The following is a 20,239-nucleotide window of genomic DNA, read 5'->3' on the forward strand; positions in this document are numbered from 1 at the left end:
CTACACACAGGAGCAGGACACAGAAAGACCAAATAAACAGAGTGCAGATGATGCGATCAGTCTGGTCTGAGCAGAACCAGCTTTTGTCTCTTCAGCTGATCCAGAGTCAGGGCTCACTCGTCAAATCCGGGGCTACGTTGTCGATGGTAACATCTAGATTCCCTAGGATTACAGGCAGCTTGGCCATCTTCTCAGGTCTGAGGAAAAGAAAAATACATCCCTGCTGAGGATTTGGTATCATCTAAAGACCAAAAAGAAGCAGACAGGGTGTGCAGTGTGTAAATGCGTTAACAGCTGTGAGGAAAAACAACATTTTTCCAAGGTAAAAGTTCCAGGAAGACTCCTTTTTGTTAATCCAGACAGATCACTTAAAGTTTACATCTATAATAGAAGCACCACTAACTTTCTAAAGTCAGCCAGCAGTTTGAGCATGTCATCGTTGGACAGTTTGTTGCTGTCCTGCCTGTACAAAGCAGAGAAGCGAGCGCTTTTGTCCAGGGTTCCTGAAGCATCTTTGAATAAAGGCCTGAAGAACAGGAGAAGAAAGTCAGAAAACGTACTTTAATAAATAAACACATTCTGCACTTTTGAATATTTTTTACAATAGAAAAAAAGAATATTGTAGTATCACAAATAAAAATCTTTTTTTTTACATTTATGAATGTGCTGTTAAACTATCTTACAACAAATTATTTATTTATTTATTTTTGTGCTTGTTTTTATATTATTTTGTTTTGTTTTAATGTAAAGCACTTGTGTTATGCTTTTATATGAAAAGTGCTTTATAAATAAAGTTTGATTGATTGATTTATGTGCAATAGCAACTAAACAAAATTAATTTTTATAAATTGGTGACAGTAAATCAACATTTTTGGCATTATATCATATCAAGTTGATGATTCCAATAAATCAAATATTTTCTCATACATTTTATTTTCAGATGATTAATAAATATTTTTTGAGCAGGGAGGATATCAGGTAAAATTCAACCTGCTCCTTTTTATGTTACTATGGTCATTTTAAATGTTGTCATTAAAATAAACACTTAAAGACCCACTCTGATGAAAATGTGCTTTTTAAGGTTTTTATCATTTTCTTGTATCATTTTTCTGATAATAGAGGACATACATTTAGAAAATTAAAGTTCAAATTGGATTTATGAGTATTACTTTATTCAAATTTATTCAAAAAGATATGAAGTTTCAGTCTCATAATTTGGAAATGCACATTTTTTAAACAGATTGTGTGCGTTATGAGAATGTTCTGGCCTCATAGTACACCCCGATAGCGCCAATAATGCTCGCCGTTTCTGTTGCACCGGTAATGTTAGATTGGGGGGTGTGATGGACCTTAAGCTAGCGAGAGAGCATGTAAACAGAGAGCTCTCAGCAATGGGGAGGAGTGGGTTGCCCCATTCAAACGGTCCCGCCCACAACTCAGAGGGGAATTTCAAATGAACTACTGCTGCTCTGCAGCAATTATGTCCTAGAAAACGATTGTTTTTATTATTTTGGCTAAAAATAGCCAAATCTTAATTATAAGACTACTGAGAACAGTTTTAAAACTGATCAAAAGATGAGTGAGAATTAAATTTTTTTTTCATTCATTTATTCAGAACGTACCTCGCTGCCCAGGCAAAAGGCATTGTGTACTGACCAAGTCGACTACACGCCAGCTTGGCGTTTTTCAACACCTTCTGTGCCACCTAGTAGAACAGACACACTGGGATGTTAATATGAACACACAAACAAGCTGGGCCTCATCACTCGACACTGTATGAGTGGTGGCTGTCTGGTCAGACTCAGCTCAAGGACACACATTTGGAGGAATCAGAAATGTTTATGTTGGATCGCACTCGTTCTAAATGTGTAGAAAGGATAGAACTTTGTTGCTGGTGAAAAAAAAGCACCTTTGTGGAGTCTGAGCTCTTCATGTACGGTTCTGCACAGTGGTTGATTCCTCCCTGAAGCACCTTCTCGATGCGGGCAACGAGGAAGATATCTGGGTGGGGACATGTTATAGAGAAGATGCCCTGAAGAGAAACCACAGGTTAGGTTTTATTGTGACTTTAAACAGATGCTATTGTCTACATTTGATCCCTACCTGTCTAGGAAACTGTAGGGCTGCTTCTGACACCCCATGGATCAAGGGTTGCCCCTGGGGGTGGGCGTTACCGCCCCCGTTCATATACTGAGTAGCGTTAATGGGCACCATGCCACGAACCGATGGATGGTTTAGATCTACATGGAAGTCAGAGGAGATTTTTCTTCCGTTCTGGATGTCAAACAGTGACAGTGTGACGTAGAATGGCTCCACCTGGCGTTAGACAAATGATAAATTGGCCAAAAATTAGATCAAAGGTTTTCAATATAAATAATAAGTTGCTTTTCTTTTACTTAAAGGATTTGAGTATGCATGCTGCTGCGCAGAGAGGCTTTCAAACACTTTCTGATGGGAGGACAGCAGGACATCAAAATTCATTACATAGATGATTCACCATTCCTCTCCCAGTGGCCTGGTTGCCATGTTGATAGGAGTCCAACTTAAGTAATGAGAGGAATCCATCCGGCTGCTGCAAGCAAACCGCCTCGTCTACCTTCATCGAATGATATTTCAGAGATTCAGACGGAGAGCGGCCGTACGTTTGTCGTCGGTCCTTCCTCGTTCTCGGCAACACAGCTCTGCAGGTTAAAGGAGAGGTCGTTGCAGTTCACCAGCACGCGTTTCCCAAACTTCTCCTCAAACTGCTTTACGTCCGGCTCGATTCCAGAGAAGTCAAGTTTCTACAAACAACACATAGGGTAGGATTAGATTTGACTTCATGAGTTTACAGACCTCACTCCAGCTTAAGGTGAATTACCTGTGTGTCTGGGTCAAGAGTGAACAGCTTCAGTCTGGTCTCGTTCCTCATCCTTGATTCAATATCTCTTGTGCTCTAAAGAAAAAAGAAAAACAAACATTTCTTAAGGCATATACAGAACATTTTAACCAGAGTCATTTTGTTTTATCATTAAAATGTGTTTGGTCCTTCACTCAGAGCTGGAAGGAAGACCTCACATTTTCCAGTCTGGCTCTGTGGTGAGACTGAGCCGGTGCCAGCATTCAGTGGAATAAGTGTAAACTGTCAAGCTGCTGTTTTCCATCACTGTCTGTGCACATGTGTCTTTACCATTATGAATCAGTAAGTGATATGTAGAGTTTTCCTACATAACTAATGACATTTATCAAGATGCAAGTCTAGAACAACAACAAATCATCAAGACATGATGGATATTAAATGTTCCTTTTAAAAGGTTTTCCTCCGCTTGCTTTTGCAAAGAGTGGATATTTGGAGAATAATAAATTAGATTTTTGGTACAAAACTGATGCTCCAGTTAAAAGCTGTGCTAATAATAGCTGAATTGTCAAGCGCACCTGTAATAAATCTAACTCCACATGGATGGCAGCTGGGGGGGTTCTCTGGGACCCCTAAGCAGAGGGCCCCTCCAATCAGCGTTTATCCTCTTCAATTAATAAATAAGTTGAACCTCAAAGAAAAACTGAAGTGAAAACGTTTATTTTTTATTTCAAAACTGCACATTAGCATTTTTCTTACCTGATTAACTACAACTAAAACATTTTTTTTTGTCCACTTTTGCTTTTTAATCTATCATCAAAAAACTAGGTTGCAAACTTTCGTCTTTATATAGCAAAAACTGGAATTTTTTCTTGCGCTCAAGTCCAATAACTTAAAACTAAATGTTTTGGCACAATCCAAAGCGCAAACTTATAGTTAAACTTAACCTTTCTCAAATGTCAAACATTGTTTACATGCACATGCAGTTAGCTTTCATTCAAACGGCATGCAAGACAACAACATGAAAAAAAGAAAATCAAGGCTCAAATGTTGCTTTTGTGCTGCCCAACTTACAAAGAATCTAACCAAATGTGCACAGATGGAGTACTAAATTTGTTTTGTCTGTTCAGCTTCTTTTGTTTTGTGTATTAAAATGTTCTTCTGCAAATAAAAAAAAATTTGCCAAATAGGGCGAGTAAATACAAGTTTTATTATTGTGTGTTGCTGTGACATAAAACCAAAAAAAGTGAAGAAAAAAACCCCCACGTAAAATGTGGCCTAACTGTGCTTTCCTTTTTATAAACCACTGTCTGAGAGTAAAATTCTCTCACTTCAACAGTTCTCTCTTACACAGTTTACAATGGTTTATATTAGGACTCATTAGATGAGGGTGGCGCCTCTGTGAGGAGTCCTCTGCTGTGAGGGGGGAATGTCTGTTAACTTTTTTGCAATGACAATAAATCTGATGTGCCCTGAATTCACGAGCATCCATCTAAAAAAGCACGCTTTACCTGAAAGCTGTCCATGCTGCCAGAGGAGCTGTCAGACTTTCCGAGATCATCATCTAAAGAAAAACACGATGAGTGCAGAGAAGTGATGTTAAAAATGAGAGCACTGCAGCTGCTTTGTAGAATATCCTGAAACCCTTACTGATGAGTTAAAAACATCAGTCAACATTCATCCGTCTGTGCATCCATCACAGGGGAAAAAAGGAGGAAGATCTGTGAAATATTCCAGGAAATCTTAGTTGTTCACAACGGTTAAAAGCTGAGGAGTTAAAAAGATTAGCTGTGCTTTTTCTTCTAAAAGCTCAGCTTCTAAAGAAACAGGAGGTGTGCATTAAGAACAGCTGGGTGGTCTTCTCCCACTTGACACGCAGCGGCGCAGAGGGAAGCTTAGAGGTGGATGTCTAGTGTTAAAAACACCAAACCGCCCGCATACAGAGAAAAAGAAACAGTGGATTTACTTCATCCAAGGGTTTCAGCTTACAAAAGGGTTTCTGCTTTGTATCTATAACCCATGTGTTAACAAAACATCGATAAATCAGTCAAATTGGAATCTTAAAGATAAAAATTGTTAACAAGCCTTTACTAATGCAACAATTTTTCTTCACCCTAATGAAGTATTTCCGGTCTCAGTAAAATGAAAAAAAAAAAAAAAGGTCAAATTTGTCTTAAATTTGTGCTTTAGCAAAGAATAAAAAACAATGAATCTGTGAGCAGCGATGTATAGCCAGAAGGTGCCACCCACCAAAACCCAATTACCTCCTTTCTGTTGGTTTTATTTCCATAGCAACCATTTTAGTTTTTGGTCACCTAATGGTGATGAACAGGTATAGGTCATTTTTAAAAGAATCAGCAAATGTAAACTTTTAGATTTTTTTTATTAACCATGCCCATATTCTGTATATGTTCATGATGTATGTCATGTTTTTGGTGCAGCTTTAGTCAGGGATTTATGCAATAAATATTCACAACATTCTGGAAAAATTAGGCAAGCAACAAGAGGGTTTGCCTCGCCACGCTAACACCATAAAAAAAAAAAAAAAAAAAATCGGCAACTTTTAAATTCAGCGGTTTTCCCAAGTAGCTTCCCAAAGAAGGAGTAAGGAGGCGATAGATCAAAATCCCTATGAGAAGTTGTAGCTGGTACTAATGGTGTTTTCTTTTTATTCAACAGGGTGGCCTCTTCCTGAGGTCAAAGGTCAACCAAACTACGGTTGTGGTTGTATGCTTAATCTGTGTGTAAAATTTTGTCAAGATACTGAAGTTTGTGGTTAATTATGAATATTGCCAAATTTCACTCTTTGAGAGGAAATGCTCGTCAAGCCTTAGGTTCTGTGACCATCCTACTGTAATCTCAAAACTTCCTTTGGATGTCCCTGACTCGTGTGTTTTGGTTTCGTTAGTGGATTTGTAAAATAATTTTGGGAATTCCATAAGAGATTTGGGCTCCATTCATTTTTTTTTACTGTTTCATCCACTGTGATAATAATAAATATAATAATAATAAATATTTGATTTTTCTGGGCTCTTCCAGACGCTTACATGCTTACAATGTGTCCATTATTTATTCACTCCTCATTCATACTTGGTGATGACAGAGGTGTGCCTGCCAGTTTGCGCCTACGGTCCCTCTGAACGTCACCGGATGTCATGATTTTTAGGGGGATGGTTCACCATGTCATAAATTTTCTTTTCACCTGTTCTAGGTATGTGCAAATTTTGAGTTTGCTGCGGGGGTGAAGTTCTTGCTCAAAGGTTCACTTAGAAAGAAGAATTCCAAAAACAAACATGTCCTTGCAGTCCAGGACTGCTGGCGGCCATAATAACAAACATAAAAAAGACTTAATAAATCTGAGATAGGATTCTTACACTTTGGCCGGCATTTTCTTACACAAAAAGCGGATTTTCTTCATAAAACGAAATATTTCAGATGAAATATCCATCCCCATCTAGATTTTGGACAATGTTTTAAACATTATTCGTCTTTTTATTTATTTAGAAATATACACACCATCATGGATGTCTCCATTTCTTTTGTCCTGCATGGCAATTTCAAAGCTGGTGTGCAGGATTTTGTTGAGTGTGTTCATCCAGTCCTCCATCTCTACTTCGCTGTCTGCAGCCAGCAGGTAGGTGCTCTTGTCCTGCATCTTCAGCTCGAACGCAAACCTCCGAACTTTGTTGTTCTGCAGGGAGAAGCAGGAGGAAAGTCATTCCAACGGAATAAGTCAATAACCCGGAGGAAATATATTGTTGCTTAAAGGAACAGGAAATATATTGGAATCTTTTTTTTTAAATATCAGACAGACCAAATAAAGGTTTTCTCATATCAGACTGTAAACATTGCCACAGCTGTGGTCTCTGCTCATCTGTAACAAATCAGCTCTTGCTGCAGATTTCCGTTCATAATAGACAAAATTTAATATAAAGTATAGCAGGGATGTCATCACATTAATGTTGGAAATTGGATGTTGGTGAATGTTATTGTGTGTTTTTCTTCTGTGGGGTGGGAGTGATCGGGAGGGAGAGCAACAATCTGTCTACTGGCTAAAGAAACATGAAGGAGGACCATTTAAAAGATGAAAAAATGAAACCGCCGCCTTGAAAAACACACTTACTTATCACCACCAAGTGTAGGAGGACTTGTTTTACTTTGCTAAACACCAAAGCCGAACATCTCTCTAGAGAAAGGGAATGGAAAGTCTTTCTAAAGTGTCGTGTCTGTGCTGAAAACAGCCAGCAAGTAGAGAAAAAAAGAACAATAAAAGATGTTTCCATTTGGTGCAATCACACATATAGTTTTAGAAAGTCTTATTGAATTTAATACATGGACACTAAATCCAACCGTATTAAGATGGCAGATTACAGTAAACTATGTTTATAATAAAGGGGATTGTTTCAGAAGAAAATTATGCCAAAATAAAAAAAAGTAAGCTAAATGGAATGTTGGAAAAAATTATTTTATTTTGTATACGGATAGGTGGCTTTTTAAAAAAAAAAAAAACTGTCATAAATAGAATAATTATGAATATCAACCACTGTGTCATTTAGTTTTAGAAATGTACTGTTTTAACAGTTATGAGTACATAAAATAGCCTAACTGATTATTTTGTTTGGTGGAGAAAGTGGCAAAAATTGAAAGTGCAAAAACATAAAAACAGATAATAGTAAATTTTATTTTTGTTTAAACAGCTAATATTTAAGACAAATGCATAAAAAAGCCACTATATGCAGTGCCAGAGCCAGAACATTTTATAAGGTGGGCGGGAGTGGGGCAAAATACTTTGGAAGGGTGGTAAATAAGAAAAGCTGAGTGGAAGATCATTACAAAAGAGGATCACAAATGCGCAACTTGAGAAGCTCAAGATTTCATTAAAAAGTATTGCTTTTGTTATTTTCGCTATGCTTAAAGATAGTTCTATTGATCACCCTTTGTAAATTTTTATACAAATATTGACTCACGAATTGGGGGGCAAGCTGCCCCCCTGTTCCCCCTTAGCTCCGCCCCTGCCACTATGTAACTATATGATAAAAAACATTGTGGTCTTTCCATATAGGGATATAAAGATGATAATGCATTCAACAATCCAATGTGTGCATTGATTGAGAGGTCAGAAGAAAGTGCTCCGATGTAAAAGCTCAGCGTTCACCTGGCTCTACAGCATCAGCAGAAAAGCCTGACCTTGAGATGGAGAGAGCTCACGTTCCACCCTGATGGAATCCATCACTCGACTTGTTTTGACAGCTCTTTTAACGGAGAACAAAACAAAAACATCTACAAAAAAGGGATTTGCTAAAATGCTATTCTACACTAAATCATCAGGTCTTTTAGGATATTTTCCATCACAACTTAGTTACATTTTTGGTGGATTTACACAGGTGGTACTCTTGTGAATACCTCATCAGAAAAGTAATTTTTTTTAAAGTAACATCATACTTCGTGGTGTACAAAGTAATCTAAGCCATGAAATATTTTATTTTTAATATTATATTAATTACATGTTCAGCACCTCTTGTATTTCTAAAGATTATCTACTTTAAACTACAGGTAAAGTAGCAATGAAGAGATAATAGTTTAAAAATTGCCAGAAAGAATCCCTTATTTTTTTTTCTCATTTATGGTTGGCCACATTAAGCTTTGTCTTCTTTCGTATTGGAATAAATTAAAAACCTGTATGTCATGTCTGTCTTTTTCTAATAAATGAGTCTCTTTCTGTTCACAGAGCTAATATCTACGGTGACCCTGAAGTACAAATCACACCATTTAAATCACTCAATGTAAAAACATGTTACAGATTTAGACGACAATTAAAAACACAAAACAGTAATAAAAAACCCAACAAAATTACATTTTAGAAATCAAAACAAAATTCCTGAAACCAAAATGCAATATATATATATATATATATATATATATATATATATATATATATATATATATATATATATATATATATATATATATATATATATATATATATATATATATATATATATATATATTTTGGAAATGATGTTTGAGTTTTGAAGAATGAAAGCAGTAGGATGTTTTGTCTGAAGTAGTTGATTCACTGAACCTTTGTAGTGGTTGCAGTCAGAAGCTTAAATAAATGTATTCTGTCTGAAGATATTGCCATGCCAAAAAACTTGGATTTGCAAAAGTAAACAAACGTCATCATGCAATCAATGTTGTCCATCATACTTACCTTTTCTGATTTATTACTGGGTTTTGTTTTCTAACATTATTTCTTATTTTGTTTCATTTTTTCAGTTACGTTTTGGTATCTGGAATTTAGTTTCGATTTCTACAATTTAATGTTTTATTTTTATTATTCGTTTTGTTTTGTAACCGTCGTCGGGATCTTTAATGTGTTTTCAGGTCGAGTCATTTGTTGATGTGATTTGCACTTCAGACTTGGAAGAAAACCTGATTATTTTGGCACTCACATAAACTACTCCCATGCAGGAGTCCAGGAAAATGGTACCCTTGGGTTCTTTGGAGATCTTCTCGTCCTTGTAGAAGTTTAAATTATATGAGCCATCTCCAAGTTGGGTCAGGTGGAAATACCTCCTCTTGAACGACTGGAAAAGAGACACAATGGCGGACATTTTTAGGTTGTCTACTTTTTCATGGAAAAAACACTCCAGAATCACAATCAAATTCAAATTCTAATTAATTTTATTTATGTAGCACCTTTCCTGTAAAAAAAAAAAAAAACAGCTCAAGGTGCTGTACATAAAAACAAACAAGTCTGTCTACGTCTGTCTTTAAAATATTTCTTATGTCAAACTGCACTTTTGAGCTTTAAAAATAAAAACATTACTTGAGACTGTTACTAACCTTTCTTCAATTTAGATTTGGATAAAAAAAGCAAAAAACACATATTTGTGTGATTCCAACATACTGCTATTCTTTAAGAAAGAATAAGACTAAATGCTTGATGAAATCCTCAAATTGCACAAATATGTTTATTCTTTCATTATGAAAATACAAATCCCCTAATCTTAGTTTAAAATATTTAAGTGTGTGGAGCTTTTCAGCTCACAGTTTTCTCACCCTCATGGTCACGCTGATGGCACTGTTGATGTTCCCCTTGTACAGCCAGCCATGTTTAGAAATCCCTCCTTTCTGAGATCCTAGAGAGGCAGAATCCTGCAACAAGCAAAGGTTTCTGGTCATTTAAAAGAAGCTACAATTTAAAAAAACATTAGCATTTTGTTAATGCTCCATCATAATACATTTTAAATAAAGTAGCAATGGAAATACACATTTAGGAATTTTGGAGCACTGACAAATGTATTTCTTGCAGACTAATCATGATAAAAAAAATAGAAACTTTAGCAACAGAGCATCCCAATGTCCATTTGAGCAGCTTTGAGGTGCATCATAGCCTTTGATGTCCTGCTTTGATGCAACACAGAGCTTGATGCTGCGCGGGGCCGTCTCAGTCCAAACAAGCAGGCAGAAGAACATAAAATAAACCAGGATTGCTAAACAAACATCTCTGTCTTCTGAGCAGCAATTACACATAAATACTGATCTTCAGACTCCACTCTAAGAGTGTTTGAGCAGCATGAGGCGGTGCCTCTCCCACACGACCGACACAAATCCAGGGTTAGAGAAAACAAACCAATGAGAAGATTAATGAGACAAACTGTCCTGGTTTGCGTCCACATATGTCCTAAACAGTGTTTCTGACACTTTCACACTAAATTGCTTTCTCAAGATCCAGAATTTCTCTTCTGAGTATAAAAAAGCAAAAGGGGATTTTAAAAGTGTTGGCAGGCAGTCTAATGTTTTCAGTGTGGAGGGCTGAGTTAAAAAGCACCTGGAATTCTGTCTGGAAAGACTTCAGCTGTCTTGACTGCAAAAGCAGAAAAGTAATAAAGATCCCCATCGCTTTCCTTCATTTAACAAACAATTAAATGAAGCAAGTCAAATTAGGATAAAACATGTATTTTTGCTTCGGAGTGAAAACAAAAAACAGAAAACATGCTTCAATGGGGACGTGATAACCATCAGAATTTAAAAGAGAATAAAGGCCTTTCAAGACTGTTTTTAACCCTTGTGCTATCTTAGATAACCCCACCCTTACATTGACGTGTTATTCCTACCATGACAAAGGTGGATAAAGGCGGAAAGATTTCATGTAATCCATGGACACCAGTGAAGATCACAAATCATTGAAGAAAAAAGGTTCAGAGCACTATCTAGTGGGTCTAGATGACCCAAATCCCAATGTTAAAATGCCTAGGATAGCACAAGGGTTAATAAACGGCTAGTTCTACATTGTTTATCACTGTTGTTGAAGAAGGAGCAGTTGCCAATAGGAGGTGCAGTTTCCCATTTGCAAAGATTGCAGGACAGAGTCAGCATAATGAATCTTCTGTGTGACCTTGCAGGATTCCAGATAACATTTGTTTCAGAAACCGCTGGGCTGTTATAAACACTCCCACCAAACCTGAGTGTTTGTCAGCGGACTTACGGGAATCCTACAGGCCCCATCCAAAAAAAGCAAATGCTCATTCAACTTCTGAGAGGCTCCACACCCATTCTGTCAGACATTGTCGAGCGAAGCAGGAAAAAAGATGCAAATGCAGCTTTGAGAATTTACTTCAACCCTTGTGCTATCTTAAATGACCCCACCCATACATTGACGTGTTCTCCCTACCATGAAAAAGGTGGATAAAGGTGGAAAGATTTCATGTCATCCATGGACACCAGTGAAGATCACAAATCATTGAAGAAAAAAAAAAAGGTTCAGAGCACTGTCTAGTGGGTCTAGATGACCCAACTTCCAATGTTAAAGTGCCTAGGATGGCACAAGGGTTACAACAAAAGGCAAAACTTAATTCCTTTCATTAAAACAAGCTATAGAACAAGAGCAGGATTTTATGTCAAAGACATATAATATAAAAACATGAAAGATAAACCATACAGTCTGAAAAATCAGTATAATGTGATTCTATTGAAGCATACTGTATATTTAAAAAAATGAATTTTTTTGATGGCAGTATGTATTCTGATGGCAATAATGAATGCACAATTTGGGAAACTGAATCACCTTTTAAAATTTCAGTTTTATCTTTTAACTTGGCCATGCACCTCATGTGCACTTTTAGCAAATTTGCTTCAGATTCAAAACCGCCCTGAATTATCAAAGGTGGGTGCTGCCATCATCTGACAGATTAAACAGTTTTCCAGAACCTTTTAGAGAAAAAAAAGAAGTTTGCGAGTTTAAATAAGTCTTCTTTTGTGTTGAACTGCGTATGAGTAAACAAATTCTTAAGGCATAAAAAAACTGTTGGTTTTTACTGTAAAGCTCATACTGGCACTGACAGACTTTATCACTGCCAAGATTTCATGTTCATGTATGATTTCCACATCCTTTGGTGATATTTCTATTAATGAAATCTAGTATTTAGAGGGTTTTAAATTATGTCACGTTTTTGCTTTTAAAAAAAGGCTCCCAGTCATTTGTTTTCAAAAATAAAAAAAATACATGTTTATTAAAAACATTACCTCATCTTTATCGACATCCTCGTCCACTTCAAACATGTGGACAGCCAGTTTATCCGGCCGGGACACTTTGCTGTACAATAGAATTGGGTTGACATTAGTGTAAAAGTTAACAAACATCAAGCAGATTAAATGAACAGTTTGGACAAAAATCCATTTACTTTTGACTTTCTAAAGGGGAGAAATAAAAGATGTGACAAACTGAAAGTGTTGACAGACAGCATTAACCTAACCTGCAGGTTGCCAGCAGGAAAATGTACATTAGCAAACCTAAAAATCTGTTTACCACAAAATAATTAGAAGCTTTTGTCAGCCAATCTGCGTCATGCTGCATTGTTTTCACTTCCACTGAGGATAAGAAAAAAACAAACATTGGCAGCAGTTGTTCTGTGAAAGACATTGCCGCTTCTGATTCTAATAAAATAGCTGCACTTCAGGGAAGAGGCTTGAGCTGATGGTACAACCTCAGGACAATGACGGTGATTTCCACACCGGCTGCAGTTGGAAAACGCACAATGCTTCAAAGAAAGGAAATGCTCTTTTGCACGGAAATGAGGCTCATTTGTAGGATGTGCTTTCTCGTAATTATTTTATGGAACCATTGTAGTTGAAAGATGGAAACAATTTCAGTGATTGCATATCAAAGTAATCACAACACAAAGCTACTGACTTACTTTGGAAGCTGGCGGAAATCACCAGAATAATCCTCATATTTATAGTTGACGACATGCCAGTTGGACTTGTAGGTCTTAATGCACTGAGGAGAAAAAACAGCAGAGGCTTATTTTGGTGTTCTGGCATGCTTTGATCATACATAAAGTGTTAAACAAAATTGAAAAAAGGCTTTTTGAATTATTTTGTTCTATTCTAAAAGCATTTCCAGTCCTCATGGGAAGACGGCATTGATGCTACGTTGATGCACTGATGCTTTTCATCTGATGAAGACTCCTGCTGTGGTTGGACCGCTTGGACCTTTGTTTTCTTGGGTGCTGGGGCTTTGCTTTTGCTAGGTTTCTTGGAAGGCATGTTGTCTAAATATTTTGTACATTTGTAAATGGACAAGATTTTTATTTTATGTGTGCTCAAAATGTGAGTTGCCAATGACCAGTGGTGCAGAATGGCCCACTTTTTCTATACTCCCCCAGCTACCGGATGGCTGGTGGCACTTGATATGGACGGCCCCCGTCCTGAGACAATTACACATCATCCAATTAAAGCAGCTGCCAGCCGGCGATCCGGCTGCCAATGCCCTGTGGTCGCCCAACTGTTGCCCGATTTTGCAATGACGTCTTTCCCGCATGACTGACTGCCGCTGTATACATTCGTGACCAGAATTATTATAAATACGCCGTTTGTAGCAAAAATTTAAAAACTTTTTTTAGGACATAGTTTCTGCAGAGCGTCAGTAGTTCATCAGTAATTCGCATCTGAGTTGTGGGTGGAACTGTTGGTGTGGAGTAAGCCAGACCCCATTTCCATCATCCATCAAGTAACACTCTCCTGCTAGCTTACAGCCGCTCACAACCCCAAGCAAAAAACGGCCTTATTTCATTCAATTCAATTCAATTCAATTTTATTTGTATAGCCCAAAATCACAACAACAGTCGTCTCGATGGGCTTCGAAGTAAAACATGAAATCAAAAGGATCACGAATACAAAGAGTTCAATAGAAAAATACTAAAATGAACTAACAAACTGACTAAGCTATACTGGCATCCCTGCCCTTAGACCCCCCTTCGCGGTAAGGAAAAACTCCCAAAAAAACCGGATTCCGGAAAAAACGAAGAAACCTCAGGGGTGCCCACATGAAGGAGGGATCCTCCCCCAGGACGGACAGGCGATTTACCAGAACTCTTAGAGAAGAATTAACTTATCTAAATCTACAACTACATATATAAAAGTCCAGCAGACGAGCTTCATCCAGCCGTGGTTGTGGGGACAGTCAAAGGCGCGAGTCGAGCCGGAGACAGGAACCACAGCCAGGTGTAGGAGCAGGAGCAGAGACGAGGTACTCGGTCAGGCACAGAGCAGAGACGAGCCAGAGATGAGCCAGAGGCAGGATCCACAGCCAGGTGTAGGAGCAGGAGCAAAGGCGAGGTAAACGGTCAGGAACTGGAGCACGGATGAGCCAACTGGAGTCTGGAAGCACTCCCACTCCCCAGGAGGGGAGAGGAAAAGAGGGACAATACATGAATCGCACTGCACCAAACAGAGGCATGGAGAACTAAATAATAAATTATGATCAAGAATAGAGGAGAGGAAGGGTAGAAGTAAAAAAGGAAAGAGGACAGAACCCCAGTGCACCATAGTTACCCCAGCTTCAACTTCTAGCAGCCTTTTAAAAGAAATAGTTTTTATTAAGTTTAATTTAAACAAACTAACATTAAGTTAAATAATCTCTGAATACTAACTAGTCTGACAATAAGCCTGTCCAAAGAGGAACGTTTTCAGTCTAGCTTTGAATGTAGAAACTGTGTCGGCCTCTCTTACATGAGCTGGGAGTTTATTCCATAAGACAGGGGCTTGGTGGCTAAACGCTCTACCTCCAACCGTACTTTTACTAATTCTAGGAACCACAAGCAGTCCTGCATTTTGCGAGCGAAGTGTTCTGATTGGTTGGTAAGGGACTATGAGGTCCTTAATATAGGACGGGGCCATTCCATGTAAGGCCTTATAGGTTAACAGGAGGATCTTGAACTTAATTCTAGAATCAACTGGGAGCCAATGGAGCGAAACTAACACAGGAGTGATGTGATCTCTTCTGCTGGTTCCAGCTAACAATCTAGCAGCTGCGTTCTGAACAAGCTGGAGACTTCTTAAGGAACTCTTAGGACACGCTGCTAACAAGGAGTTACAGTAATCCAGCCTCGACGTAACAAATGCATGGATGAGTTTTTCAGCATCACTCTTAGAAAGTATATTTCTGATCTTAGCAATATTCCGCAGGTGAAAAAAGGCAGTTCTACATGCCTGAGATATGTGAGCCTTAAATGATAAATCCTGGTCAAGTAAAACCCCAAGGTTTCTAACTGTGGAATTGGGGGCTATACTTATACCATCCAGGGAGACTATCTGAGCAGACAGAGCATCTCTGAGGTTTTTAGGACCAAGTATAATGACCTCAGTTTTTTCTGGGTTCAAGAGGAGGTAATTAATTGTCATCCAGGTCTTGATGTCACTGATGCAGGCGTTCAGTTTCTCTATCTGGTCATTCTGGTCAGGCTTCATGGATAAATACAACTGCGTATCGTCGGCATAACAATGAAAATTAATGCTGTGTTTCCTGATTATGTTTCCTAGGGGTAACATATAAAGCGTAAACAGGATCGGTCCCAAGACTGAGCCCTGTGGGACTCCATAGTTGACTCGAGTGCACTGAGAGGAATGGCCATTTACATTAACGAACTGATACCTATCAGACAGATAGGATTTAAACCACTGGAGAGCAGATCCTCTGATCCCTATGTCCTGCTCTAATCTATGGAGTAAAATACCGTGGTCGATAGTGTCAAAGGCAGCACTGAGGTCCAACAGGACCAGAATAGAAAGTAGTCCCTTTTCTGAGGCCAATAACAAGTCATTAGAGACTCTAACTAGTGCAGTTTCCGTACTGTGGTGAGGTCTAAACCCCGACTGAAAGTCTTCAAAGTGGCTGTTGTCCTGTAGGTGGCAGTAAAGCTGCTTAACTACAACTCTTTCTAGGATTTTAGAAATAAAGGGCAGGTTTGATATCGGTCTATAGTTGGCCAAGATGCTAGGATCCAAACTGGGCTTTTTCAGAAGAGGTTTAACAACTGCATATTTAAAAGACTGTGGCACGTAACCCGTTTCCAGAGAGGCATTTATCATTGTTAATATGGGATCATTAATTAGGGGAAAAGTTTCTTTAAAAAGTCTAGTGGGAATTGGGTCTAACAGACACGTTGAGGATTTGGAGGACGTAATAATTGATGTTATTTCCGCTTGATCCACAGCAGTGAAGCAGTCCAATGTTACAGAGGTTTCTATGGATGCCTCCATTTCTACCGCTTCGGCCTGCTCTGGGCTGATAGTAGGAATAACTTGATTTAACTTATGTCTAATATTTGAGATTTTACTATCGAAAAATGTAAGAAAATCATCAGAGCTGAGAGAAACAGGAACATGTGGTTCTACTGAGCTCTGACTGCGAGTTAATTTAGCTATAGTGCTAAAAAGAAATCTTGGATTGTTTCCATTCTCTGATATTAAGGTTGAATAGTACTGGCTTCTAGCTCTACGCAGAGCTTTTTTATAATTTAATAGGCTATGTTTCCAGATATCCAGAGACTGCTCTGAACCGGAGCGGCGCCATTCTCTTTCCAACTTACGGGTTTCTCGTTTAAGAGAACGAGTTTCAGCGTTAAACCACGGTGCTACTCGGTTTTGTCTGACGAACTTAGGTTTCAAGGGGGCAACAACATCGAGTGTACTCCTGAGGGCTTGTAAGGCATCATTAACAAAGTGGTCATTTATACTAGGACTGACGCTATGGGAGCTGGTCTCAGAGTATTTTCTCAGAATATCACTAAGTACTGGCTGAACTGTGTGTTTAAACTCAGACACAGAACGGTCAGTTAAGGTTCTTCTAAGTTGTTTCTTATTCACTGGTGCAGAAGGATGTTCCAGTGTAAGCTGGAAGGTAATCATAAAGTGATCAGAAATGATGGGGTTAAGAGGAAGGACACTCAGCTGGTTGATCTCTATCCCATGGGTTAGAACAAGGTCCAGGGTGTGCTTATGACAGTGAGTGGGTTCATTCACACTTTGGGTGAAACCAACATCATCTAATAAAGCTGCAAAAGCCTTTCCTAGGCAGTCACTGGGGTCATCAACATGAATATTAAAATCCCCTAATATTATAATTTGATCAGAATCTAAGACAATAGTCGATAGGAAGTCGGAAAACTCAGTTAAAAATTCTGAATATGGGCCGGGGGGGCGATAAATAATTATGAGTAAAACAGGTTTTGGAGTTTTCCTGTTTGGGTGATTTATAGACAATATGATGCTTTCAAATGAATTATAAGCATTTTTAACTTTAGGGCTGAGAAGTAAGCTAGACTGTGATATTACTGCCAAACCACCTCCTTTCCCTGAAATCCTGGATTTCTGATAGTTAGTATAAGTGGGGGGGGGTTGCTTCATTCAATCTAACATAGTCATCCTGATGGAGCCAAGTTTCTGTTAAGGCTAAAAGACTAAGATTCTTATCAGTAATTAACTCGTTGACTAAGAGGGACTTGGAGGAAATGGATCGAATGTTTAATAAACCGCATTTAATGACATCATAATTCTGCTTGTGAGAACTGCTGTCTGTCACTGTAAGGTTTCTATGACGCGCTCCTTTCATTTGTCTTTCAGCACATAAGCTAACGCTTGGACCTGCTTGACTTTCCCTGCATGGGTTTTGCACCGGCACTAACCCTAAGGGCGGCTCAGAGGAGCGTTTTACACTGCTGCTCTGCGCCCGGGTCTCGTCTCTGGATTGTCAGGTTAACAGACTAAGGCTAGCAGAAATGTTTCTAGAAAGAAGAGCGGCACCGTCCCGGGTGGGATGGACGCCGTCTCTCCGCATGAGACCGGGCTTCCCCCAAAACGCGCTCCAGTTATCCACAAAACCAACGCCGTTTTCTGGGCACCATCTAGAAAGCCAGCGGTTAAATGATGAAAAGCGGCTGTACATTTCATCATTGACTAAGTTCGGCAGGGGACCAGAGAAAATTACAGTGTCGGACATCGTCTTAGCCAGTTTACACACCGAAGTTACGTTTAACTTAACCACCTCTGACTGTCTCCGTCGGGCATCATTACCGCCTGCGTGAATCACGACTCGACGGAACCTGGACTTACTCTGAGCTAACATCCTAAGGTTCCCCTCGATGTCACCAACTCTGGCCCCCGGATAACACCTGACAGTAGCCGCTGGGAGCTCCACGTTTCTAACTTCAGAAGAGCCTATAACCAGAGTTGAGTGTTCAGCGGGTGTGTCGCTGAGGGGGGAGAACCTATTACTAACGTGGAGTCTCGGGTGCTCTAAGTTTTTGCGTTTAGCACTATGTTTCCTCCCAACCGGTACAAACCCCTGACTGTCTCCCGGCTGTTGGGAGGGCGCTGGGGTGCTAACTAAGTTAGCCCTGGTAGCGCGGCCCGCGCTACGAGTAACGACCTGGCTAGCCGGCTTAGCTTCCACTGTGCGGAGCCGCGCTTCTAACTGCTCCAGCCTGGCCTCCAAGTCTAACACAAGACTACACTTAACACACCTACCCCTATCTTCACTAAAGGAGGCAGGATCATCACTAAACATATGGCACATGGGGCAGGAGAGAGGAGGAGAGGCGGAAAGAGTGGTGGTGGCCATACTAGGTTCTAAGCTAAGGCTAGCGGTGTTTAAGTAAAGAGAAGTGGTTTATTTAGCAAAGTGAGAAAAGTGAACAGCAAGCGGTTTAACAGTGGTGAATTCGCTAATAAAAGGTACTAGATGTGAATATTAACCCAGATAACCCTTAGAGTAAGCAATAGTAGTAAGGCTAATGCCAAACAAGAGGACAGCAGTCACACAACTAGCACTGGGAATAGCTCACCCGGAAATGACGTCACAGGAAAAGTTACAACAATTTAAATAAAGAATACTGATACTAATACTCAGAAATGCAATTTAAAGCCTAATTTTCTTTATATTTCTCCACCATCATCATAAAAATGCCAGAAGAACATGGTAAAAACACAATTTTCATCAAATCAATCTATTCTGGCACTTGTTTTCCAAATAACCCTGCCTGCTGCTGGTACCTGGACGAAGTGTGTTCAGATAATCAGAAGCTAAAGGCAAGCTGAAGTTGAAATAGAAGCAGAAGAGTGGCCCTCCAGATCTAGAATTACCGATCACCGAGCCAACTGCTACAAAAGGGAGGCATACTCGTTGAATTCTTTCTTTTGAAAAGTTGGACTCGTTGAAAGGCAACAGAGCCAAACCCTGCAAGTGTCCTAAAAGCAAACTTCTGTTCTCAAAAAACAGGCAGAACTCTTCAAAGGCAACATCACTTCTAGCAGCTCTTGTCCAGAGTTGGACCTGAATTGGCAAACAGAGCCCAAAGCCCTCAAATTCACATAGGTCACAAGTTGGCCCAATCTTTTTTCTGTGTGTGAAAAACAAATATCCAAGTACAAAAGGTCTCCAGATTAAAAAATGAAGGCGCTCGCACACAAACCCTATACAACATCTAAGAAAACACAGAAAAAAGGATTGTTGACTTGCTTTGTTTTCACCACTCCCTGGAAGGGAGGGTATCACTATCTCGCTTTACTTAGAAACGAGACATCTGCTCATCGTTAGATCAAGTGATATGAGCTGCTCACTTGTATCAGTTCAGTAGAAATCCATGTCCTTTACAAGAAATGCTCCTACGGAGAGAGTAAACTCAACCTGAACGGCAAAACGGATCCGAAACTGATATGAACAAAGCATTCTTGATTAAGTCATAAGAGCCTCTGCCTGTTTTTTTTTTTTTTAGGACCAGATCACAGCTCAATAGTCACTGAGCTGAGAGACGGACTTGACAGCCAGATGGAAGTTTGCCTTTCGGAGATGGTTTGATCAACCAGTCCGAGCTAATAATTCAAATTTCCCACCAAAGTCACACACGCTAGAAATATTGGACACAATCTGCATAACAGGTTCTTTTTTTACCACAATAGAAAAGTTGTTTTAGATTTGGAAAAAAGGCAGCTGAGAAGTGGAGCAAAAAGAAATAATGCCATACCAGACAGGCTTAAGATGTGCAGACAAAAACACTTTATAACTTTCAGAGATAAAACCAAGTAAACAAAGCAAAAATTCACCCATAACTGAGCTCTCTA

At 39.1% G+C, this 20,239-nt stretch overlaps 1 protein-coding gene across 14 annotated transcripts in view; it reads right to left on the bottom strand.

The window, feature by feature from the left end:
- dock9 (dedicator of cytokinesis 9) overlaps positions 1–20,239 on the bottom strand; it is a 93,176-nt gene that overhangs the window by 31,707 nt on the left and 41,230 nt on the right. For all 14 annotated transcript variants that reach the window (XM_020713020.2, XM_011489821.3, XM_020713019.2 and 11 more), the window contains exons 4-16: positions 13,036–13,118; positions 12,365–12,434; positions 9,899–9,994; positions 9,289–9,423; positions 6,353–6,527; positions 4,348–4,400; positions 2,861–2,935; positions 2,643–2,783; positions 2,104–2,316; positions 1,910–2,032; positions 1,623–1,705; positions 404–526; positions 118–197 (exon numbers count right to left, since the gene is read on the bottom strand). In XM_020713020.2, the coding sequence (XP_020568679.1) occupies positions 118–197; positions 404–526; positions 1,623–1,705; positions 1,910–2,032; positions 2,104–2,316; positions 2,643–2,783; positions 2,861–2,935; positions 4,348–4,400; positions 6,353–6,527; positions 9,289–9,423; positions 9,899–9,994; positions 12,365–12,434; positions 13,036–13,118 (1,450 nt within the window). The remainder of the gene's footprint in view (positions 1–117; positions 198–403; positions 527–1,622; positions 1,706–1,909; positions 2,033–2,103; positions 2,317–2,642; positions 2,784–2,860; positions 2,936–4,347; positions 4,401–6,352; positions 6,528–9,288; positions 9,424–9,898; positions 9,995–12,364; positions 12,435–13,035; positions 13,119–20,239) is intronic.

Source organism: Oryzias latipes, chromosome 21, assembly GCF_002234675.1.
Source record: "Oryzias latipes chromosome 21, ASM223467v1".
Taxonomy (NCBI): Eukaryota; Metazoa; Chordata; class Actinopteri; order Beloniformes; family Adrianichthyidae; genus Oryzias; species Oryzias latipes.